Source organism: Nesoenas mayeri, assembly GCF_963082525.1.
Source record: "Nesoenas mayeri genome assembly, chromosome: 5".
NCBI classification, from domain to species: Eukaryota; Metazoa; Chordata; class Aves; order Columbiformes; family Columbidae; genus Nesoenas; species Nesoenas mayeri.
In genome coordinates, this window is record NC_137548.1 from 52,039,859 (window position 1) to 52,061,949 (window position 22,091).

Sequence of the window (22,091 nt, forward strand, 5' to 3'; positions counted from 1 at the left end):
ACACTGCCATAAAGATTTTTTTCCTTATAGCATAGGTTGGAAACCTCTCTTGAATAGGTGGTTTGCTTTGATGTGAGTTCTGGATGAAGAAAGTATTCAAGACAGAGTGCGCTCAGTGTTTCTCATAGGCCTCAAAGTGATAAGGATGAATACAACACTGACAAACAGTTGCTCACTCCTTATTCAGCTTGCAGTGCTTAATTTGGTACCTGGTAGATGCGTGGACCATGAAGCTCCCTGAGCCAGACAGAGGTGAATCACTTTCCTCCACCCCAAGGCTGCCTGTGAGTCGCAGTACTCTGCAGCTGTTTGCAGTAAGTGTCCAACTGGGCGGAACAAACAGGAGGCGTTAGGTTGATTCCAAAGTTTTCTGAGAGCTGAAAGATTATTTTCCAGCTCTCAGCTTTGACTTTGGAGTAAAAAGTCTGAAGAGGCAAAGCTGTGTCTTGCTACCCAAAGTATTTCTTTTGCTTTTAAATGTCTCACTCAATCCTGCACATGAGAAAACAATTGAAGTCAAAAGGTCTGAGTTGAGTTCAGAGCAGAAACATATCAGTAAAGCAGGCTACATACCAGTGAAGAAGGTCTTTCACAGAATGGTTGAGGTTAGAAGGGGCCTCTGGAGATCATCTAGTCCAACCCACCTGCCAAAACTGGTTCACCAGAGCAGATCACACAGGAATGTATCCAGGTGGGTTTTGAATGTCTCAAGAGAAGGAGACTCCACAACCTCTCTGGGCACCCTTCCAGTGTTCCGTCACCCTGAAAGTAAAGAAGTTTCTCCTCATTTTCAAATGGAACCTCCTGTGTTTCAGTCTGTGCCCGTTGCCCCTCATCCTGTTGATGGGCACCACTTAAAAGAGTCTGGTCCCATCCTCTTGACACCCACCTTGAGATATTTATAAACAGTGATGAGATCCCTTCTCAGCCTTCTCTTCTCCAGGCTGAACAGACCCAACTCTCTCAGTCTTTCCTCATAAAAAAGATTCTCCAGAGTCCTCATCATCTTTGTAGCCCTCTACTGGGCTCCTTCCAGTAATTCCTTGTCCTTCTTAAACTGGGGAGCCCAGAACTGGATACAGTACTCCAGATACGGCCTCACCAGGCTTTGGCTTAAGGAGGAAGTGAAACCTGCCAGGCACAAAAACAGTACAGGGCAATGCAAACCACAACTGAGGGCTGGACATAAAGGTATGACTAATGATGGAGATGTAATAACACCACAATTGATGATGATGGGCTTGGCAGTGCTTGTTTTGGAAGGGGTTAAAGGGAAGATGTTATTTTACTCCATGTGTGAGCTTCCATAATTCATGCCATCCACATTCACAGATGACAATGGCACATTTTTTGTTGCTGGCAGCATGGCTGTTTATAACATGAACTGGTTTCATTAACGAACGCCACTGCATGGGGATTGTCTGGGGACGATGCATTGCTGATGGGGCACCATCTGTCAGAACAGTCATAACAAAATGGCGAGTGCCTTCCACCAGCAGTGGGGGAATTTTGATGGCTAGTTGCATATTCCATGAAATGACCGCTGACAGTGGATTTTACAGCAGCACGGCTTAGATCCCAGAGGTGGATAATTTTCTAAAAATATTTTTTGGTCTCAACAGGTGACTATTCAGTGTTTTTGTCCTGCAGTACTAGGAAGACAGGGAGGTGAATCATGGAAACGGGTCTCCTGTTTAGACACGGATGACTTGTGTAAACATCCAGAGACACAGAGATATTGCTTCTTTCTTCCGCTGGCAGAGATACTCTTCTAACCAGCAGGCAGAACACACCCATGTGTCTCGTGATTTAGTCCTATTGTCCTTTTTCCCAGTAGCAGAAAGGTGTTTGTTTGCATAAAGGGGATTTACGTTATAGCCTCTGTTTTATGCGTCTGTATGATGAACTGCTTTTGGTAACCATGTGAGGACCCTACAAGTATTTGGTCTTAGCTTACTTAAGGGCATATCTTTCCATTGAGATTTTAAACTTGGCAGCCTTCAACACTACAGGCTGAGAAATTACTAAGTGAAAAACATAGTCCTTCAGTGGTCCTTGAATGGTGGAAGGGAACTCAACACAAAGGCTGCTTGTTGAGCTTACAGACTTCTCGAAATGCTTGTGCTGACCTCTCCAAGCATTCTCTGTTGGGTCTTTGTTTATGGCAAAGTTAGTATGCATGAACACCAGCCACCTTAAAACTGGTGACTAAGTTTTGTTAATTTTGGTTATCCTTGCTAGTTGTCAGCTCAGACGGTTTATAATTATACCTTAATTGCTTTTACTGTTGTGGTATCTGCACCTCTCAGACTATCTGGTATTTCGTTGAAATGTCAAAAGAAAAGAGGTAGGTTCTGAGCTTAGTTTAATGCTAGCTAATTCGTCCCTTGTGCCAAAACCACAGAGACTAGGAAGAATTCCATGGGAGCTAGAATCCCTCGAGGGTATGCCAGAAATTTTCAGCAGCTCTCCTGTGAGAGTCCAAGAACTGTTCTAAAATGGGCTTCATTAGCTATTCATTTTCTTCTGGTTATTGAAGTGGATAGCTTGCATGAAAGATCAGCTAACATTAGGAAGCAGTGTACTGTGAAACAGTGGAGCGTATTACCAGTGAAATATATTACAGAGAGCTGCCCCTTTTTAGCAAAGCATAGGGAATTTTACTTCTAAGCTTCAGGGATTCAGACCCAAGATGATAAAGGAGGGCATTTCTCTCTACACTGAGTATAGGAGAGAGAGTTGGAAGTAAGTGGTAATGGTCCCTACAAATTAGAATACAAAATGGATTACTGTTCCTCTAAGAGGCTCTGTGGTCTCATTTTAACCTTTTCCCAAATCGTGCTTGGTGTTGAGGTCTTCTGGAAAAGTCTGAGTAATGAGCACTTTGCAATTTGTGCCTTCAGGCATCTTCTATTTTCCCTGGACAATGTGACAAAGTAGATGGTAACTGGGTTTTCAATTGGATAAAGGAGAGCAGGGTTTGCACGTATGTATGGGGGAAGTCATCTTTGACCTCACAAGTCAGAGAGACTGAACTTCAGCACTGTGTAGGTGTGAGCCATAGCTGGAAAGTAAAAAAAGTTTTTTTCAGAGCATTGCTTAAAAAAGGGAGGATGGGTTGGGGGGCTGGGTGTCCAGCATTGCTTCAGGTAACTCTCTTTTATAAATGTCCACACTAGTAACTCTGTTTTCTCGCTTTGTTCCTGCCATAGTAAAACAATGTTCAGTAAAAGCCTGGATATCTCTGAAGCCAATCCCAAATTCAACAAAGAAGAAAGGTATAAACACTGACAATATGTTCCTCTCCTCTACCTCACTGCTGAGACCTTAAAGATGCAGTACTTACCTTCTCCATGTGGGGACATAGCTGTTCTCTCTTAAGAGAGAAACAAAGAGGGTGGGATATTTACAGGCCCACACCACATATCTTTTTGTACAGTACCATTAATTTGAGGCTATCCCCAGTGCAGCCTGTGACTGTACCAACGTTTTCCCCACTAAAATCGCATCCTACTGCTGCTTCGGGTTCAGTTCTGCCATGAGTAAGGATGCCCAAGGTGGATGTATTTGCCAAGAGTGCTTGAAGGACTGGAATATAAAACACTAGGAAAGCCCAGAGTCCTCCACTCCCAGCACTAGAAACAGCTCCACAACTGAGTCAGTGACGCCACTGATAGGAAACTTTGGAAATCCTATCTGATGGAGCAAAATATGAAGTGCCTGTAGGTAAGAGACCAGTGCCTTAAGACAATCATGACTGCACCAGAGAACACAAGAGAAAAAGATGAACCGAGACAGAGTTTTTGGAGGACGATTCCAACCTAGCACTTCAAATGATGAATGGTGTAGAATAACAAAAAAAATAACTCCCAACTGTGGATAGAGGCACAATGAAAGACATGCAGGACCACTAGCTTTAGGGAGTTTAAGTGGGTCCATGAACAAAGAAAAAGTTTAGACTTTTGGGAAGGTTTTTAGTGAACATGTTGTTACAAACTTTTGGTCTTCAAGGAAGAAAAATTTTCTCTAATTTTAAAAGCTGGCATCCTAATTGATAATTCTTCATCAAAAGGTAATCCTTATATGTGTTCGACAAACACTTCACTTACCCAGACGTTAGGAGTGTTCCATATGATTCAAAAAGGCGGAAGCAGTGGATTCCTTAAAGGAACCTATGGACTTGGCAAACCATTCTTTTCATTTCCCTTTTAAATAGAAACCTTTCTATTTAAAGATAAATGTGACTTTAAGCCTCAGGAGACTTGTAGGATGTGTGAGGGACAGCCCGTTTTGGCCTTTTGCAGACTGAGGCAGTCCTTTGTGGGCAGCGTTTCAGGTCTTGAGCCTGACACAATGAAGAACATCGTGCATCTGCAGGAGAGATTGTGCCTCATGTGGTGTGTAAAGCACCCTCTTTGAGATGCCAAGATAGGAACAATTAAATTTTTGGCCGGTGTTTAATTATCCAACTTTATGATGTCTTTTTTAAAGGAATACTGCATCTTTAAGGGTCCCTTCCCTCTAGATGCACATGGTTGTCTTAGTAGCTGAGGCCACTGTCCCTTTCTTTTTCTTTCTTTCTGACTTTCACCCCCTCTTTCAGTGCTTCTCTTCTTCTGTATCTGGGTTGCTGCAGCTCCGTAGTTCACTTGCTTCAGTATTGTAGGGAATGCACATGTCTGCGCTTCTGGGTCTATTGTGTCCTGGGATTGTTCATTTTTTTTAAACCTCATTTCCCTTTTCCTTTTCCCTATTGTCAATTTGCTTTCCATTCTCTTTGTTAACCTCTTCCCTGTTGGGAAAATGACTTGAAAGAAAAACTAATCTACCTTCTTGCACCCATTCTATTTACATTTTAATATTCTGCATGTATGAATATGGGTGTGTTTTCTGTATAAATATACACATACGTTCCAATATACAATGGGTGTCAATTTGCTCTTCTCAGTTACATCACTATAGATAGATTTGTATGGGTACAATTAAGGACAGCGTTTGTCCTGGAATATATACATATATATGTATTTATATATATATGAATTAGATCTTACCCAAATTTGCACTCCAGACGGAAATACAAATGGAGTGTCACTCAAACACATGAAAAAGAACTTACTGTAATGCTTCTTTCCACTTCTCTATCAATGCATAGCACAACAGCTTTTTCTTTCGATTTTAACTATGTTTTAATTTTAAGTTTTTTCAAAACTGCCTTGCATTACCCAGCCCAGCATTTGCAATGTTGATGTAACCGGAAGCATGGCTAGTTGCACTGAGCAGTAAACTGTGAAATCTACTGGGCATATATTAAATTTGGCATTTCTGTTGGTGACTGTCTTGTGGAGAATGGATTTTCCTCACCCAGCCAGAGTTAGCTCTGGCAGCTTGGGAGCCTGTTATTGAAAATGGAGGGAATGAGAGAGAGAAAGAGACAGAGAGGAAAATAAGTGCTGCATCCAACTTGAAAATCATTTGGCTTAATAATGCACCAGATTTTTTTTTAATTTCTAATCTAATTTTTGTTAATGTGAAAAGGTGATGATACTTTCCTGAGTTTGCTTATCTTCACCCCCAAAACTAAATAACCTGTCTTCTTTCCAATTTTGAATGCTTTGGTTAGTAGTGAAAAATTAAGAATACTGAAGTTTTTGATTGTTGCTAGGATTCAAAGTCTATATGCTAGAGATTCATTCTGCTTTTAGAGCTGCTATTTCAGACTCTTTCCAGCACAGCATTGATTTATTCTCCATTCACATTTGAAAGATTTTCTTTGCAACCTTTAAGACCCAGAGACTGAATTTATTTTAAATGAAAAATGAGATCCTGGAGCACAAGATGGCATCCACAGAGATAAGTGCCAGGTTGCTGAGCTAGTATGTTCTAGCTGATCTGAATTCCTGACTGTAAGACCATCATGACTAATAAGCCAGTATCAAAGCAGATTCACAGCTTGAGCTACAATCTTGTACCCTGGGCTCCCAGGCTGGCTCAGAAATGCATGCTTTAATAACCAATACATTTCACAGTTCATTTGTGCCAAAAAAAAAGTACTTCTTACCAGGCCAGCTTGGGGGACAGAGGGACACTGCACTGAGCAAAATGGGGACAAAAAGAACAATTTCCTTGATAACAGTGTGATATAACTGTGTCTTATGTAAGAGGCAGAGAAAAAATGCAGCATGAAGTATGAACCCCTTTGCTCTGCTGACTGCTTTCATTGAGATTTGGCTGAGAAATTTTTTTTACAGCCTTAGTATGTCCCTCTCCTTATTCCCCAGTGCCAAAGTTGGATGTGTTTGCAATATTGTGAGTAGGACAAAAGTATTTTCTGGTAAATGAAACTGTCCCCCTACTGTTCCTGGTCTCTGAAGACATAGGCACCAGTGGCAATAATTATGACCGTTCAGTTCTCCAAACAGTATTTCACTCTACTTTCCCTACTCTTCTCTCCACCTGCCTCCACATCCCTCTCTCTTTCTTTCTCTCTCTCCCTCTCTCTTCATTTTCCCTTTCCGAGGATGGCGAGTGCTGATCCGTTGGGGTAAGCTCTAGTTTTGGATTACACCTGTTGCGGGACGTGTTGTATCTTGTAGAGAAACTTTTCATTTGCACTTTACAAAGACAATACAGTCTGATACACTTCAGTGAACGAGGCTTTAGAGGAGAGAGGGAGAGAAAGAGCTGTGGGAAGAAGCATTTTTGGTGCTTTTATGTGTGTTTGTGTGCTTTTATTTTGGAGTCACACTCCATATAATTTACTTTTTAGTTCTTTTTTGTTCTCTTTTTTGTCTCTCTGCTTCAATGTCTGTGGGCACAGAGAACTATCCTCAGACACTGTGGTACCAGGACACCTTCTGAGAATGAAACCCCCTTCTCCGCTTAGCACATCTTGTATCTGTTTGGTACCCTCCAGTTAATTTTGACCCGAATTTATCCTTTTTTCTTCTCTCTTTTTTTTTTTTTTTTCTTTTTTAAGAGGAAGCTGAACCTCATTAAAAAAATGCTGGGTATTCCCTCTCTTTTCAGGATATGTTTTCTTAAAAGGTGAACAGATGGCCCTAGAGACATTTTCGAAACTCTTTATTTTCAATAAAGAGGATATAGGTACAACTAGGAATGCAGTTACACACCAAATTAAAGTTCCATTTGTAAATACTTAACAGAAGGAGAATATTTTATTAATAAATGATTTAATGAAAACATTATAATAGATCACTACAGAGTACAGCAAAAGGTTATTGAGAGGGTACATACAGGGAAAGCTAATTAGCACCAGTAACATTTACTTTTTATGTTTGTAGCATGCTTTACTATTTATTAATTCTTTCTAAACCATTTATAAATGGAACTTTAGTGTAATTGGCCAATTAAGGAAGGTGGTGCTGTTTTACCATCACCCTCCACGTGCACTGAAAGGAAGAGGTGGTGTGTTACCAACACCTGCAGTCCTTTCTCTGTCCTCTTTGTAAGGGTTCATCTTACAAGCAGCTATTACCATAAGCAGACCTTCTGACTTGAGCATAAGTATTTTTAGTAAGAGGTGTTATAGTTAGTATTATTTGCATGGCGGACTATCAAAGGTATTCTATTCATATTCGCAAGATTAGAGAGCAAAGAACCACAGTTTGTATCTTTTGGACACCTAAGGGTAATAGTGATGAAATGTTGTAACACACAATGCCTGACTGCTCACCTATTGCATAGTAATTCAGGTCATTTTCAGAGGTTTCATACCCTGAAATGCAGTTAGAATTTTTCTATTTTATTTGAGTGAGCAGGCAAAGAGGAGTATCAAATTCCACCCAGTTTATGCTTGAAGCAAATAACAAGTTGGCTGGATATTTTGGGAATAACTTTCAAAACTACACATGGAATCAAACCAATTCAAAATTTCTAAGGCATTTCACCCAGGGACGCAAGTCTGATGCATCACTGCACGCTGCATGCATGCTGCAAGCTCCCCTCTTGGACGCATGGCTCCAGCTTCCCCAGCAAAGAGGCTTTATTCTGCATCCTAGTAAAACTGTGCTATGAAAGCAAGTTCTGCTGGGACTGCAACGGTGTACCAAACTCCCCTTTGACTGTAACAAAAGTTTCTGTGAGATGATTATTCAAAGAAGAAACAAATGCTAAATCTGACCCAGGTGTTTGCTGGCTGTGAAGCCTTTGTTACGCTACCGGTGTGTACTAGCAGATGTGCTGTTTAAAGCATTTGAAAATTAACCTGAGTGAAGGGCTATGTAGAGGTGCTCTATACATGTGCTGTACGTGTAGTATGGTTACCAGGTCAGCTGTGCTTTTCCTTCTTATATTTTTCTCTGCCTGTGCCTCAGCAGTGTGAGGCTTCAGCCCTTCACAGCTCTCAAGAAATTCTGCAGTTCTTTGATACCAGCTGGAAACTGGATTCCAGCTCCTCAGTTTCACCAGAAAGAGACCACTGATGTGGTCTCACATGGCCTCACATGGCTTCCCATTTGACAGCAGCTGGCTAAAATGAATAGAAAACTACATTAAAACAAAGGACCTTTTAACTTTGATACTTTGAAGTATCAAATAGATTGAATAAGGTATAAAATCACCACATCTATAAACTGCAGCCCACACATGCACATTTTGTTTCAGTCCTTGGCTCTTTCATAGCTCAGATGCTTCTAGATTATTGTTCATCTATGAGATGGAATAGCTTACAATGGTTTCAGTGCCCACCTTATGTTTAGAATGCCCTCTATATCTTCCCTCTCCTAACCCTTGGGTCTACCTCCCTTATGGTGTTTTGTTTGGTGTTTTGTTTTTGTTTTATTTTGGTTTTTTCTCGTTAGATATTTTTTAATTTCTCCCTTCAGGCTTGGCAGAATGACTCTGTCACTTTGGAAGGGACTGAAGAGTCTCTTCTTGGGTCTCTAAATCTGGCAATTGTATTTGAGGGAATGCTCTTTATCTGAGCAACTGCATTAACTTTTCTGCTTCTATTTTCAACTTTTTTACGGCTTCCATTGAGGTAGTGCCCAAACAGACATCAATGCAAAACACAGAGCAAAATGAGTCACACACAATGTTTGTAGTTTCCTAGATTGTTGCATTTCATATTAAGTTATTGGAATAATTATAGATTTAATACTTCCAATGGCATTTAATGCCTGTAGAGACTCTTAGGAGGTTACTCACTAATAGATATTTCTCATTAAATAAATTCAGTTCATAGCTATAGAGATAAGGTGATGTCATATTTTTCTCCTCTTTCCACACATAAGATCATCCAGGTTATGCTGTACCAACGTGCTGCCTGTAGGGCCTCATAGTTTCATTTTCTGGAGAGAGGGATAAAAATTTAAATTCTCTCTGTTCTTTCATTACAGCATTTCAGCATAATGCAGCATTTTCATTACCTTCTTTTGGCCCTGTCCCAGTTTCATCCACCTAACTCTGAGATACAGGAGCAGTGCCTGTGTTGGTTTTTTTCTAAAACTGAATTCTAGTATTTCCCAGCTAAGATGATCTTGATGGCAGAGACAAATCTGTCATTTTTGCTTGTTAGCATTTCTGTACTGGAGTATAGAAACTACCATTGTACTCAGTTTTTATAGCTAGGTTGGGAACTATGTCCCATTTGTAAAGGTGAATTACAGGAGTTTTATTAAATTGAAGAAGATGCAAGGAAGAGCTCTTCAGTTGGGGTTTCATATCCCATACTAGCACTCTCTTGTAAAGGGGAAAAATTCTGAAAATCTCTTTTCACTCCAACACTGAAAGTTAACTCAGAATTCTTTAAATTCTTTCCACTGCTCCTATATACAATTTCTAGTGTGGACAAACTAAAGCTTGCCATAGGGCCTCCTTTACTTCTTACATATTTTGCATGTGTATCAGCAGCAGAAACAAAGCTTGTTGATAGCAATCATGTGGATACTGAATGCATTTCCAGGAGGATTTCACACTAACTCTCTCTTCTGTCCCCTACCTCAGGCTCCTAGGCTGGATGAAAACACAGTACACAACAACTCTTTTTCAAATATTGCTTCCAATAAGGAACTGGGAGTTGGGAGGTGGGGCCTGCCATGTTTTGCCCTCTGTGCATGGGATTGTTTCTGTAAAAAGATAGGAGGCAATGGGCCTGGGAGGGGAGAATTCAGGGCTGTTGGAAACACCTGATTGCAAAGAGGAAATACCAAATTGGAACTTTTAATCAAGTGTCCTGGAATTCAGGTGAGTATCAGGGAAGATTTTCCCACCACAATTAAAAGTTGGTGGGAACAGATCCTAGTGGGAGTTTTAACTCCTAAGTAGGTGTTTAACTGCATCTCTGGGCACTTAAATGCCTTCCACATTTGCCTGAGATAATCTACAGGCTCCTCTTGTAATTTTTAGTTTGGAAGAAGCTTTTACTTGGTGACTCATACAAGGAAGATTTTAACTAAATGGTCTTCCCATATGCACAACACATCTATGTTGCACTCAGCTACTTCAGCTGTAGGAGAGGCATATAAAATAGTGGAGCAGACGGTTCTCCCCTTAAAATTACTCTGCATAAACCTTTATGAGTGCCTCAGATCTTGATGGTACAAATTTGGGTTTAATCAAATGCAAAAGAATGCCAAGATTGATCTTCTAGTTTTTGACTGCTGTACTGTGATGGGCAGACTGCAGCAGGGTACAAGGAAAAACGTAAGTGGGGAGTTTCTACATAGAATGGGTGCCCCAGATTTTCATGGTGCAAATTTAGATTTAATCTGGAAAAAAAGTGTACTGAGATGGGACTTCTGGATTTCGCCTACTTACTGTGATGGACAAACTGCAATGAGATACAAAGAAAACCATCAGTGAGTAGTTTCTGCAGAGGATACAAATAGAGGCAGGACCTGCCATTGTGTTCAGTTGTAACTTACTCTTACCTTGGAAATATTTCCTCTTTTGCAGCGCAAATATTATTTTTAATAATTCTGCTACTCAGATTTTTTTAGTAGTATATGTCTGAGACACCATTTCAGAAACTGTGGTTTTTTTGTTTTATTCTCCTTTAGGAATAGAAGAGAGTAAACTTGAGACAGTTTATGGTCTAAATTTGTTTTATATTCTCTTGTGTATATGCTGACATTAAATATCTGACCTGTATCGATTTTAAATATATAGATGCGTACACACACGCATAGACACATATGTATACACATACACACATGCACTGTATTTTTGAAGCATCTACAGTATTTCACCTTTTCATGTTTGTTACCCGAAGGCAAGCAATTGCTTTCGCTGATCTTACTATAGGTGAAACATTGGTAGATTTGCTATATGGACATGTTGCATGGGGGTTCTTGAACAACTAGGTTCTTAGCCAAGTCCTCTCCTGTAAAATTTTTCAGTCTTCAAGGCAACTTTATTTAAAATGGAGAGAAAGCAGCTGTCTCTGGGGCTTACTCATTTACAGTCACATGAAGGTGCTTTTTTTGCAGTTGCGCAACCCTCCTCCTGGAAACTTCTGCTGCTGAAATGTTTGTACGTTTGGCCTGTCTGCCATTTCAGCACATTTAGCATGTCACGTTTGTACATTTTATTGTCTACAGCTGACATTTTTCATAGGTGGGTTTTACTGGAGAGCATAAGAGCATTACAGTGTAGGTGACCTTGTCAGCAAATAGGACAGCTTATTCTCCCTTGACTGGCTTCTTTTTGAGGACACCTGAGCTGTTATCTTGATATTAGTAAAGTCATCAACTACAGCAGATCTTGTTATCCATGGAGAAGACCTGGCTTATTTAATGTAACAGCAGAGATGTGCATTCTATCAGTGAGAAGCTAGAAAGGGTCGAGCCAATGTGAACTTTGATTTTAGTGGGAAGTCATCACATAGGAAACTATTGTGTGCCTGGGTCATGAAGACTTGGGTTTTTTCTTAATACCTGGAAGAATCCCCTACCTTTGTGCTTTGTACACATGGTGCTTTTCCTTGTTGCTCATGACAGAGAACATCTCATTCTGTGTCCCCCAGCTCTGCACAGAAGAGAATTCTTAGCACCACCAGGAATGTCTTGACAGTCCTCTTTGATTTCTGCAGTTCAGCTTGCAGAGGGCAGATGTAGTAGCTTCCATCTGCTTGATGACCAAAAAAAGGGCAGCAACTCCCTTAATGAAAAGGGACTATAGTATCCCTCCTGAGCAACAGCATTTATTTGTTTTGAGGGTGGGACAACTGAAAAATGTGACAGTGAAAGAGTCATATGCTTTTCCAGTGACAGCCTCCCTCCTCCTCCTCACATCATGCCTGTGCCTGCAGTGGCTGGTGTTCAGGGTTATTACTTGTCCAAGTTTTCTGAGGGCTGTTTTCCTTATTGTGTCCATTCAGGTCTCGGTCGATCAGCGGAGCATCGTCTGGGCTCTCCACCAGTCCTCTCAGCAGTCCAAGGGTAAGTGGTGCTGCTTCAAGATCTGTTGGTCCAATTCACTCACACATGCTTGATGCCTTTTGACATCTGTTGCTGCAGAGCTGTGGCTCTTAGTTGGGATGCTTGCTTTTTCCTTGGCAGCTTGTAAATTTTCATGGGTGCCGAGGGAAATGTTATTTACAAATGCAAGCAGAGAATGGGATATAGTCTGTGTGTTACCATATAGATACACCTATGGGTCTACTCTTAGGTGTGTGAAGATAACATCAGTATTCCAAGTATTTAAAATTGTAATTCCCCAGTAACATTGTAATTCTTATGCATAAAATTGTCAGGTGTAAGTTTCTAGGCTAGTAAAGCTCCAACTCCTTACTTGACTGAACCATTTTCTGAAACATATTCTGGGTTCCTACCAGTTGTTACTTTTTTTGCAACTGGCATAAATACGTTTGTGGTCTCCTCTGTGTCTTTAATGTGCCAGGAGCCAGTGAATATCCATTTCCTTGATTCTGCACTGGGACTCCTGGATGACCGTGGAATGAAGCAGAGTTCTGAGAACTCTTATGCCACTGCAAAATGTACTGAAAAAGAGCATGGAAACAGTTTTGTGCACAAAATAAGGTTCCAGTGCAGCAAACCTGAGTCTTGATCTCATTAATTGATCTCTTGGGATCAACTTCTGACATCTGAGTAGGACTACATCAAAGAATAAAGATGACAAGATCTGTTCCATAGTTGCTGTATCTCACCATTATTACTTAATAGGCAGTTGATTAAATAATCTTCAAAGAGATTTAGCAACCAGATGGCATTTTCAGTAGATCATAACGATATTAAGGCAGGTCAAGTCTGAGGCTTAAAAGGAAATGTTGGAATAAAAATAATGTATTTTTTAACATCCTTACCTATGTCTCTAATAGCACCTTAGATAATTGGAAGAGAAGATACTTGAAAAAGTAAATACACATTTCACTATATAGAGTTGTAGAACAGTGTTTGTTGGAAGTGACCTTCAAAGGTTCACCTAGTCCAACCCGCCTGCAAGGAGCAGGGACATCTTCAAATAGATCACATTGTTCTGAGCCCCATCCAGCCTGGCTTGGAATGTCTTCAGGGATGGAAACCTCTCTGGCCAACCTGTTGCAGTATTTTACTACCCTCATTGTAAAAAATTTCTTCCTCATGTCCAGCCTGAATCCTTTAGTTTAAAACCATTACCCCTTGTGCTATCGCTACAGGCCCTGCTAAAAAGTCTGTCCCCATCTTTCCTATAAGCCCCTTTTGAGTACTGAAAGGCTGCAATAAGGTCTCCCCAGATCCTTCTCCATGCTGAACAACCCAAACTCTCTCAATCTGTCCTCACAGCAGAGGTGTTCCAGCACTGATAATTTTCATGTCCCTCCTCTGGACCCTCTCCAACAGGTCTATGTCTTTCCTGTCCTGAGGGCTCCAGAGCTGGACGCTGTACACCAGGTGGGATCTTACCAAAGTGGAGTAGACGGGCAGAATCACCTCCCTCAACCTGCTTGCCACACTACTTTTGATGCAGCCCAAGACACAATTTGCCTTCTGGGCTGCAAGCGCACATTGCCAGGTCATGTCCAGTCTCATCCACCAGTTTCTAGGCTAGTAAAGCTCCAACTCCTTGCTTGACTGAACCATTTTCTGAAACATATTCTGGGTTCCTACCAGTTGTTACCTTTTTTGCAACTGGCATAAATATGTTTGTGGTCCCCTCTGTGTCTTTAACGTGCCAGGAGCCAGTGAATATCCATTTCCTTGTTTCTGCACTGGGACTCCTGGACCCCCACATCCTTCTCCACAGGGCTGCTCTCAGTCCCTTTATCCCCCAGCCTGTATTGATACTGGGGGTTGCCCCAACCTAGGTGCAGGACCTTGCACGTGGCCTTGTTGAACCTCATGAGGTTCATATGGATATACTTCTTGAGCTTGTCCAGGTCTCCCTGGATGGCATCCTGTCCCTCAGGTCTGTCAGCTGCACCATTCAATTTGGTGTCATCTGCAAACTTGCTGAGTGTAAACTCCATCCCACTGTATATGTAATTGATGAAGATACTAAACAGTACTGGTCCCAATACAGAACCCTGAAGGACACCACTTGTCACCAGTGTCCATCCAGACATTGAACCAATGACCACTACCCCCTCGATGTGACCATCCAGCAAGTTCCTCATCCACTGAACGCTAATGGCATTCCCCATTGCCCCAGCTGAAATATAGACCTATCTTGTTCTTTATTATAATATTTAAAATGCAATAATTAAGGGTGCCCCTTCAGATTCTTAATGGCTTAAGTGGGAGTTATATTTGACTTTATTTCTTTCAGATTTGATTCTCAAACCATCATACACATAAGACAGAAAAATTGCAAGGAAATACTTGCAATCAACAGTCTTTGGTTAATTGTCTGATAGTAACTTCCACAAATTAATGCCTTTCCTCATCTTTTCCCTTTCTCATTGGTGATCAGAACTTATCAACATAACAGACTTTTGTTTAACTTTACAATCCTAATAATAATACAAATGTTTTCATGTAGTGATTTTCTTTTAATTTTGGTGGCCTAACCGTAAGTTCTTCCAAGCAATTACAAAACTTTGATGCAAACAAGTTTATTAGTGAAGTCTTAAATACATTTCTGCATTTTTAAAATATGGCAGCATTGTGTTAAGCCATCAAACCCAGGAAGGAAATTCACTAGTGAGTGTGCTAACCTGGGACTGAAATTTGAGGCATGGTTACATGTATATAGTATGTCTGGACAGTGCTTGATTACAGCTTTAAGGTATTCAGAATGGATAATGATAATAATAATAATAATAATAATGGTAACAAATAATTATAATAATTTCTAGAAATTGGAATCTTGAGTGCAGAACAAATCTAAAGGTCTTGAGTAGTACTTTCTATTTTTACAATTCTGCCAGTATTTGTAATCTAAGATCTTAACAGCAATGTTTTGTAAGGACGCTTATTTTGTTTTAAATGTGATTTTTAGCTTGCTAATTACCCTTTAAAAGGCTTCTATCCTCCCAAGTTGGTGTGTTGCTGTTTGCTGTCTACATATGAAGGCTTTCCCAAAATACCGCTAAAGTGTAAATGTTCTTGTTTGAGGAAAAAAAAAATCATAATCCCACTTTTGATAATGCATTGATGGATTATGAACTTTGGTTGTCCTTTTCTTTTTAAACTGTCTTATGAAACAATGGCCCACCCCATCCCCTCCATAGAATTGGGACTTAATGGCAAATATTGCTGTGACTTTATGACAGAAATTCCGATTATCAAGCTGTCCTTCAATGCAATGAGGGATGTTGCAAGAGAAGCATAAAGTCTGATGGGAAGTGTCATCTCTTCCCAGATAAATTTGCCAGGCCTCTCTGAAGTTTTAGCTGTAGCTGTTTACAAATCAAACACCAACCTGAGTTCATATTTTTCTCATGGCGGTGTGTGCTCTGAAGCCTCCAAGTGAGTGCTGAACAGCTTAACCTTCCAGGCCGGAGGAGGAGAGTGGATGCCCAGGTGGCCACGCTCTCCCTTTTCCCCTCTTTCTGCAATGGGAGGCAGCAGCCGGGGTGTGCGTTGGCCAGACTCAGGGGTCAAGAGGAAGGAAAGAGGTTCTGACTGGTGTGTGCAGTAACCTGTGTGTATTGCCTACCACGCCGTATGTATCACACACCTGTTTTGAGTTTCATCTCTCTGCTGGGTTCACACATGGGCACTTGGAGCTGAAAGAGGTGGTCCCATTCTTGGCACATTTCAATTTGTCTGTGGCTTGAGTGGTTCTTCTTCCTGTTCCTCACCTCCCTACAGCATCGTGCTTCTCTCACTGCAGGGCAATCAGAACAATCCCAGAGAGATGGCATTTCTCTCTTCTATTTTCTTGGTTATTTTCTTTCATTTTATTCATTTTGGTTTTTGATTTTTGTTGTTTTTCTTTTTTCTTTTTTCTTTTTTTTTTTTTACTTTTCCTTTGTTTTACTTTTCTTTCTGTTGTTTTCCTTTGCTGACACGTGGTTGGTTAATATGATGAAGCCTGTTATGACACTGTTGTTCTTGCTGCTGCCGCTGCTGCTGTTGTTGATTATGCTGTGTTCCCAGCTAACTGCATGTCTTTTTTTTTTGTTTTTTGTTTGTTTGTTCGTTTTTGTTTCTTTGCAAAATCCCTCTCCCCTCACTACCCCGTCACCTCCATCTCTTGTGTCTCCTTGTGACATGGTGCATCTTTGTGACTCGGATGGATTTTATTCTGACTTTCCTTTCTCTGCTCGCCCGCTCTATGCGTATTTCACTGTTTTTGATGTGCATGGACACTCTGCGTCTGTCTTGTAGCCTATCAGAAAGTTCTTCATCCCCCCTCAGACCTCCGACCTCCCTTTCTCTCCCCGACCCCAAGTCTCCTTGGACCCTGATGCTTGTAGGAACGCCTCCAGGCCTGGACATGTACTCCAACCAAAGCCAGCACTTCAGCCCAACCCAAAGACGCAGACTTTGCCATCCAAGAGCAAATTGGCCGAAAAACCACTCCAGTCTACTAAATCCAACCCACTCCCTACCAGCAATACCAGCGCCCCCTCTTCCCAGAACAGCCCGGTGCAGAATGCTCAGGGCCGCTTGCCTGCAGCCGGCTTTAACCCACAGCTGGCTGTTCCTAAAGTCCAGACCAACCCTATGTCTCCTGTTAGATTGCTCCCTTCTAGTACTGACCCAAGCACCAAATCTATCCCCATCATACAGGTCACCCCTCACCCCTCTCCAAGGGGAAGTCCCCTCCCTACCCCCAAGGGGACACCTGTCCATACGCCAAAGGAGAGTCCAGCAGGCACACCCAACCCAACACCACCATCCAGCCCCAGCATTGGAGGAATGCCATGGAGGACACGACTCAACTCAATCAAGAATAGTTTCCTGGGATCTCCTCGCTTCCATCGCCGGAAATTGCAAGGTGAGTGCTCACCCAAACATACAGGGTGGTTCTGATTTGGGCAGACATTCAGCAGCAAGTTGATACCTCTCTGTGGCTCTGCAAATTTCATGTACTGAGAACTGAACTGAAAATGACAGTGATAGTGTCAGCCAGCCCTAACCCAAGGCACATGTGAGCAGTCTCTGTCATGCCACTACACCTGATCCAACAGTGTCTCCTGAGCCCTCTTCACACTCTAGCCATACAGCTCTCACTAACCCTGCTGTGGCTCTTAGAACACAATAAAATTTTATCTTCAACTTCTCCACTAATTTTATCAGCAAATCTAGAGCTCTGCTATTTCCTCTATGGCTGTGCTCCGCTACCTCCCCATAGCCACAGGCTGGGCCTTCTGCTGAAAAAAGATAGTGGCAGTAGGCTGCAGTTGTCCTTCTGACACACAGCTTCTTTGATCTTGGCTAATGCTTTTTACCTCCTTTGGTAATTGGTGTAAAAATCTGCTTAATACAATCAGAGATTTCATATCTGCTGGCCTATTTCAGTTTTCAGAGTCTCTAGAGTGTTGAGATCTGCAAAATTTTCTTCTTCAAGCTCCAGGTGGGGTTTTTTTGCATTCAGGCAAAGGGCACCCAAAGTCACATGCATTATCTTCAGATGTTGTCAGCAACTCCCAATACCCTGTGGTTTTACAGAGTACTGCGATGCAATCCAGAAGGAAAGGAGGATTACAGCCATGGAAGAGTTATGTTTTGAACTGTGATGGTCAGGGATGTTGTTTCCGAGACGGTCAGAGAACTGCAGAGAATTGGAGCAGTGACCAAGCTGCATCCATTGAAGGAACTGTAAAACAATCGTGTTGGCACGGTGTTTGGGTCTGAACCAGAAACCGTTGAGGCCAGTGCAAGATTACATAATGATTTAGGGAAGGCTAGGGTGAGCCTTGAAATGCAACACTTTATTACATACAGTTATCTTGAGACATATGACCAATGTTCAAATGTCAAAACTAGTCTGCAGAGACAGTGGGCAAATACAACAGGGTACAATGCCAGAATTGTTTCATTGGTATACAAGGAGAAAATGGAAGGTGTACTGAATCATCAATTTCTTTTCTCCCTCCCTCTCTTTGGCTGTGCGTGCCTGGGCAGTACCTACACCAGAAGAGATGTCTAATTTAACCCCAGAATCATCCCCAGAGTAAGTAACTTGCCATTTCTTTGCCTGAATGTCATAGGATGACATATTCCTGTTCTGGATCAGTATCTGACTGTAACTTATTATCCTGTGAGTGGAACAGAGATGTGAAATGGTGGTTCTGCTAAGGACCCTGGATAAAATCTGTACCTCAGTAATGGCATAGGTGTCAGCAGGTGATGAAACATTCTCCCAGTAACCACCTCATTTTCTTATGGCTTGCTGAATTTACTAGGTTTGTAACATGTTCCTTCTCTCTTCTTTCATTTGGTTGTCAAGCAGATCACTCTTGGGGAGTGAAGAGGATAATCAATGGCTTATACTGGCACTATGTGCTAAAAAGTCTTACTCTTAATACAGGAGAATTTGCATCTTCAGGATAACATGCAGAAGCCTCTGCTAAGATAATTCAGGGGAATCTTTGGCTGCGATAGTAAATGCAGTGTTAATTCTGGGCAGCAGCACTGGGACATGCAGAAGCTGTTTCATATTCACCAGGCTCATTCCTAAAAGTCAGCGTACATTTCAACTGTTTCACCGCACAAATGTGCGTCACTGCATGGCAGGTTTGGAAGTCCCTGCCAGAGAGTGCTGCTCCGAGCACTTCCTAATATATGCAACAGATGCCAAATTATTCCTTTTTATTTTCACAGCTTGTGTTTGTGCACCCAGTGCCCATAGACTTATTCTGCCAGCCAAGGCAATTTGGCCTTTTGTCAAGATATTTGTATGAAATGTTCATGAGTTGTAGATGGAAATTTTGGGCCCAAAGTTTTGTAATTGGTGACACTGGTATTGCCTTAGCAAGTTTCCCCAGGTACAGCATTTATCTGGTATAAGATGGGCACAGAGTGGAGAGGAATAAAGACTTCAGGAGAGGGAGTAGTAGGGAATAGTAGAGGTTAGTAAAAGAAATCGAGGAAGAAAAATGGAATAAATTATGTTTTCAACACTGTGGAGCATTTACTAATAGAGAAGCGTGAGAGAATTTCATAAAATCAATGTGTCCTTATCAAAGAAGACTATGATACTCTCATCTCAAATGTTTTTAAGGCCATTAAAGCAGAAAACCTTCAGAATTAAACCTCTTCTCTTCATGCATGTATGTTGCTGGAAGTTTTTCTGTTAATTTATTGCCTTCTCTGCTTCCCACTAACTCCTTAGAAGCTGATGTAGAGAAGTAGTGCCTGTCATTTAGGGCAGTTTGGATGCAAGTCAAAGCCTAAGGCCCTTTTTTCTTTTTTTCTGCGTGATTCCCAAATTAATGAGTTCAATTGGTCATTACCCTGCAGTAAACATAATAAAAATCATAAAAAATAATGAACTGGATTATATTTTAACAATAGATGTCTTGTTGCTCAGTGCCCGCTTCGACATCTTAATTTTTTCTAGTATTTTCTTCCTTTCTATAAAAAATAAGGTATCTTTATCAAGAGCTGTATTGACCTCATGGGTTGAACAATAAAAATATGTGTCCTTGCTCTCATACAGCATTCTTTAATGACTGACATTCATTTAACACACCTGATGATAAGGTAATACACTTTGACGTGTCTGGGTAATGCTGTTCTTTCACATATGAAAAAGTCCTAGAAAATGTGTTAGGGATGACATTTAAAGAGATATAGCTCCAGCTGCTTTAAAACAGCAAAGCTCCATTTGCTTGAGTGGAAATGCTGTTATTTATGCCAAGCAAGTAAACCTCTGGAGGTTACAGATCCATGGGCTCAGGGACAGATAGGGAAGAGAGTGGGGTGCTCCAGAAGGTGATGCCATCAGACACTCCAACAGTAAGAAAAGGAAAAACAGTATAGCAGTGAGAAATTCAGTGCGAAGTAGTAAAGCACCAGCCTCCATTTTTGTGCTAAACCATTTGCTTTTTCATCAGCTGGACACCTGATTAGATTCCCCAGAGTAATCTGCATACCCAGCCTCTCACACGTATCTCCTATCTCCCTCCCCCTTAGGAGGTTTGTCATGACAAGAGAAGACTGTTAATTTTAAATACTTTTTTAACTGCCTACAGCCTGATCTTGTGAAAAGCTAGAGCATCTCATTCAGGATGCTGAGGATCCTTGATTCATACCCCTTTTAACACAAGTTAGTAGCACTAAACACCCTCTAAGAGGAGGGAAACCTTCACTGTGTCATTTTACTCCTTGTCTGCCCCCTCTTCTTCAGTGGGCCTATTCCCTGGCTGTATGAGCACAGCTAGTTCTGCCAGTTTCAAGAAAAGCCAGTGCATGTGTGCTAAGTCTTGATTCTGTTCATTCCAGAGACAGAAGAAGCCACTGACATCTCTTCCATCTTATGCTACATCAGCAAAATTATTTAGTGAATTCCAGTGATTTGCAATCTGGAGCATAGCCCAGGCTATCTTTGAATCTTCCAGAGTTAGTGTTACTGGTGATAACCTTGCTGAAGAAAAGAGCCCAGCTGGACTCTGGAGACTCCAGACCAGGTTTCCAAGTTGAAAAGCAGAAAACCTCCCTGTGTCCTGGGTCCATTTTAACCTGTGCTTGCTGAGAGACCTATCAATGAAGGGCCAACAAAACCATTAAAGAAAATACAAAAATGAAAAGCCATATTTTAACATGTCAGACCTGCAATTAAATATGCACATTATGCTAGGCCCAGCTTTCATGTGTGACACACACTCAGCCCCTGGAGTCCATATAGCCAACCCCAGTTCAGATTATGATGCATACAAGCCTAAGACAGCCAGCCGTTTTAGATGGATAACCAGGTGCTAATTTACTAATGAGCATAGACCCTTTACATGCAGGGAGCTATTGCCCCAGCTCTCCAGGGGCTTGCGGAGTTGTTATGGTGTGTGTGAGACACATGAGCTAATTAGTATGTAATTTCCTTTCACACTCTAACCCTGGCTCCTTAACGATCCATTTAAATGAGAGGCCCTTTCTCTTTACTGCTCCCTATGCTAATCTCTGGCTCACTGGCTTAGTTACAGCCGCCTATGAATATTTTAGGGAGTGATGGTTTTCCAGCCCACTTTTATTGAGTGGGGGGCACTGGTTTGCCAAATTGCAAGTGAATCTTTCTGTACTCTTATTTTTGGTTGCCTGCTGTAAGTAGAAGCAAATGATTATTTGCACAGCTAAGCTGTCTTCCAGTTGTGGTGTTTCCACTGTGTGCATTAGATGAGCAGTGAGATGACAGTCATGTGATTCATGGAGCACTCTGGAATGGGGGATGAGTGCAAATTGCTGGTTGCTTCTGAGGTCAAGCTTTGTTCTTTATCCCAAAGGTCTAGACTTCAAATTAATTTGCTAGTTTGCTCCTCTCTCTCCTAGTCTCTGCCCTTCCTCATTCTGTCTCAGTCTGAGTCTTTGCTGTGGAAAGTAAATCTACTAATAACCATCTCCAACTGTTTATTGCCTTGCTGGACAGCTGATGTATAGTAATCCCTTTTGTAGATGGCTCTGCTTGTCTGGAGAGGCTGTCTTCTTCCACTGAGCGGTGAATGTCCACTGAAACATGTGAAAGCCTATCGCTTGCCATACTGCAAACTAGACTTGTGGCATTATAAAATGTCCTGTAGAGGAAAAAAA

General features: G+C 41.5%; 1 protein-coding gene across 2 annotated transcripts in view; it reads left to right on the forward strand.

Moving 5' to 3' along the window:
• Nucleotides 1-22,091, forward strand: part of BRSK2 (BR serine/threonine kinase 2) — a 313,267-nt gene that overhangs the window by 266,519 nt on the left and 24,657 nt on the right. For both annotated transcript variants that reach the window (XM_080346138.1, XM_080346139.1), the window contains exons 13-15: nucleotides 12,338-12,398; nucleotides 17,136-17,343; nucleotides 18,474-18,522. In XM_080346138.1, coding sequence (XP_080202264.1) covers nucleotides 12,338-12,398; nucleotides 17,136-17,343; nucleotides 18,474-18,522 — 318 coding nt within the window. The remainder of the gene's footprint in view (nucleotides 1-12,337; nucleotides 12,399-17,135; nucleotides 17,344-18,473; nucleotides 18,523-22,091) is intronic.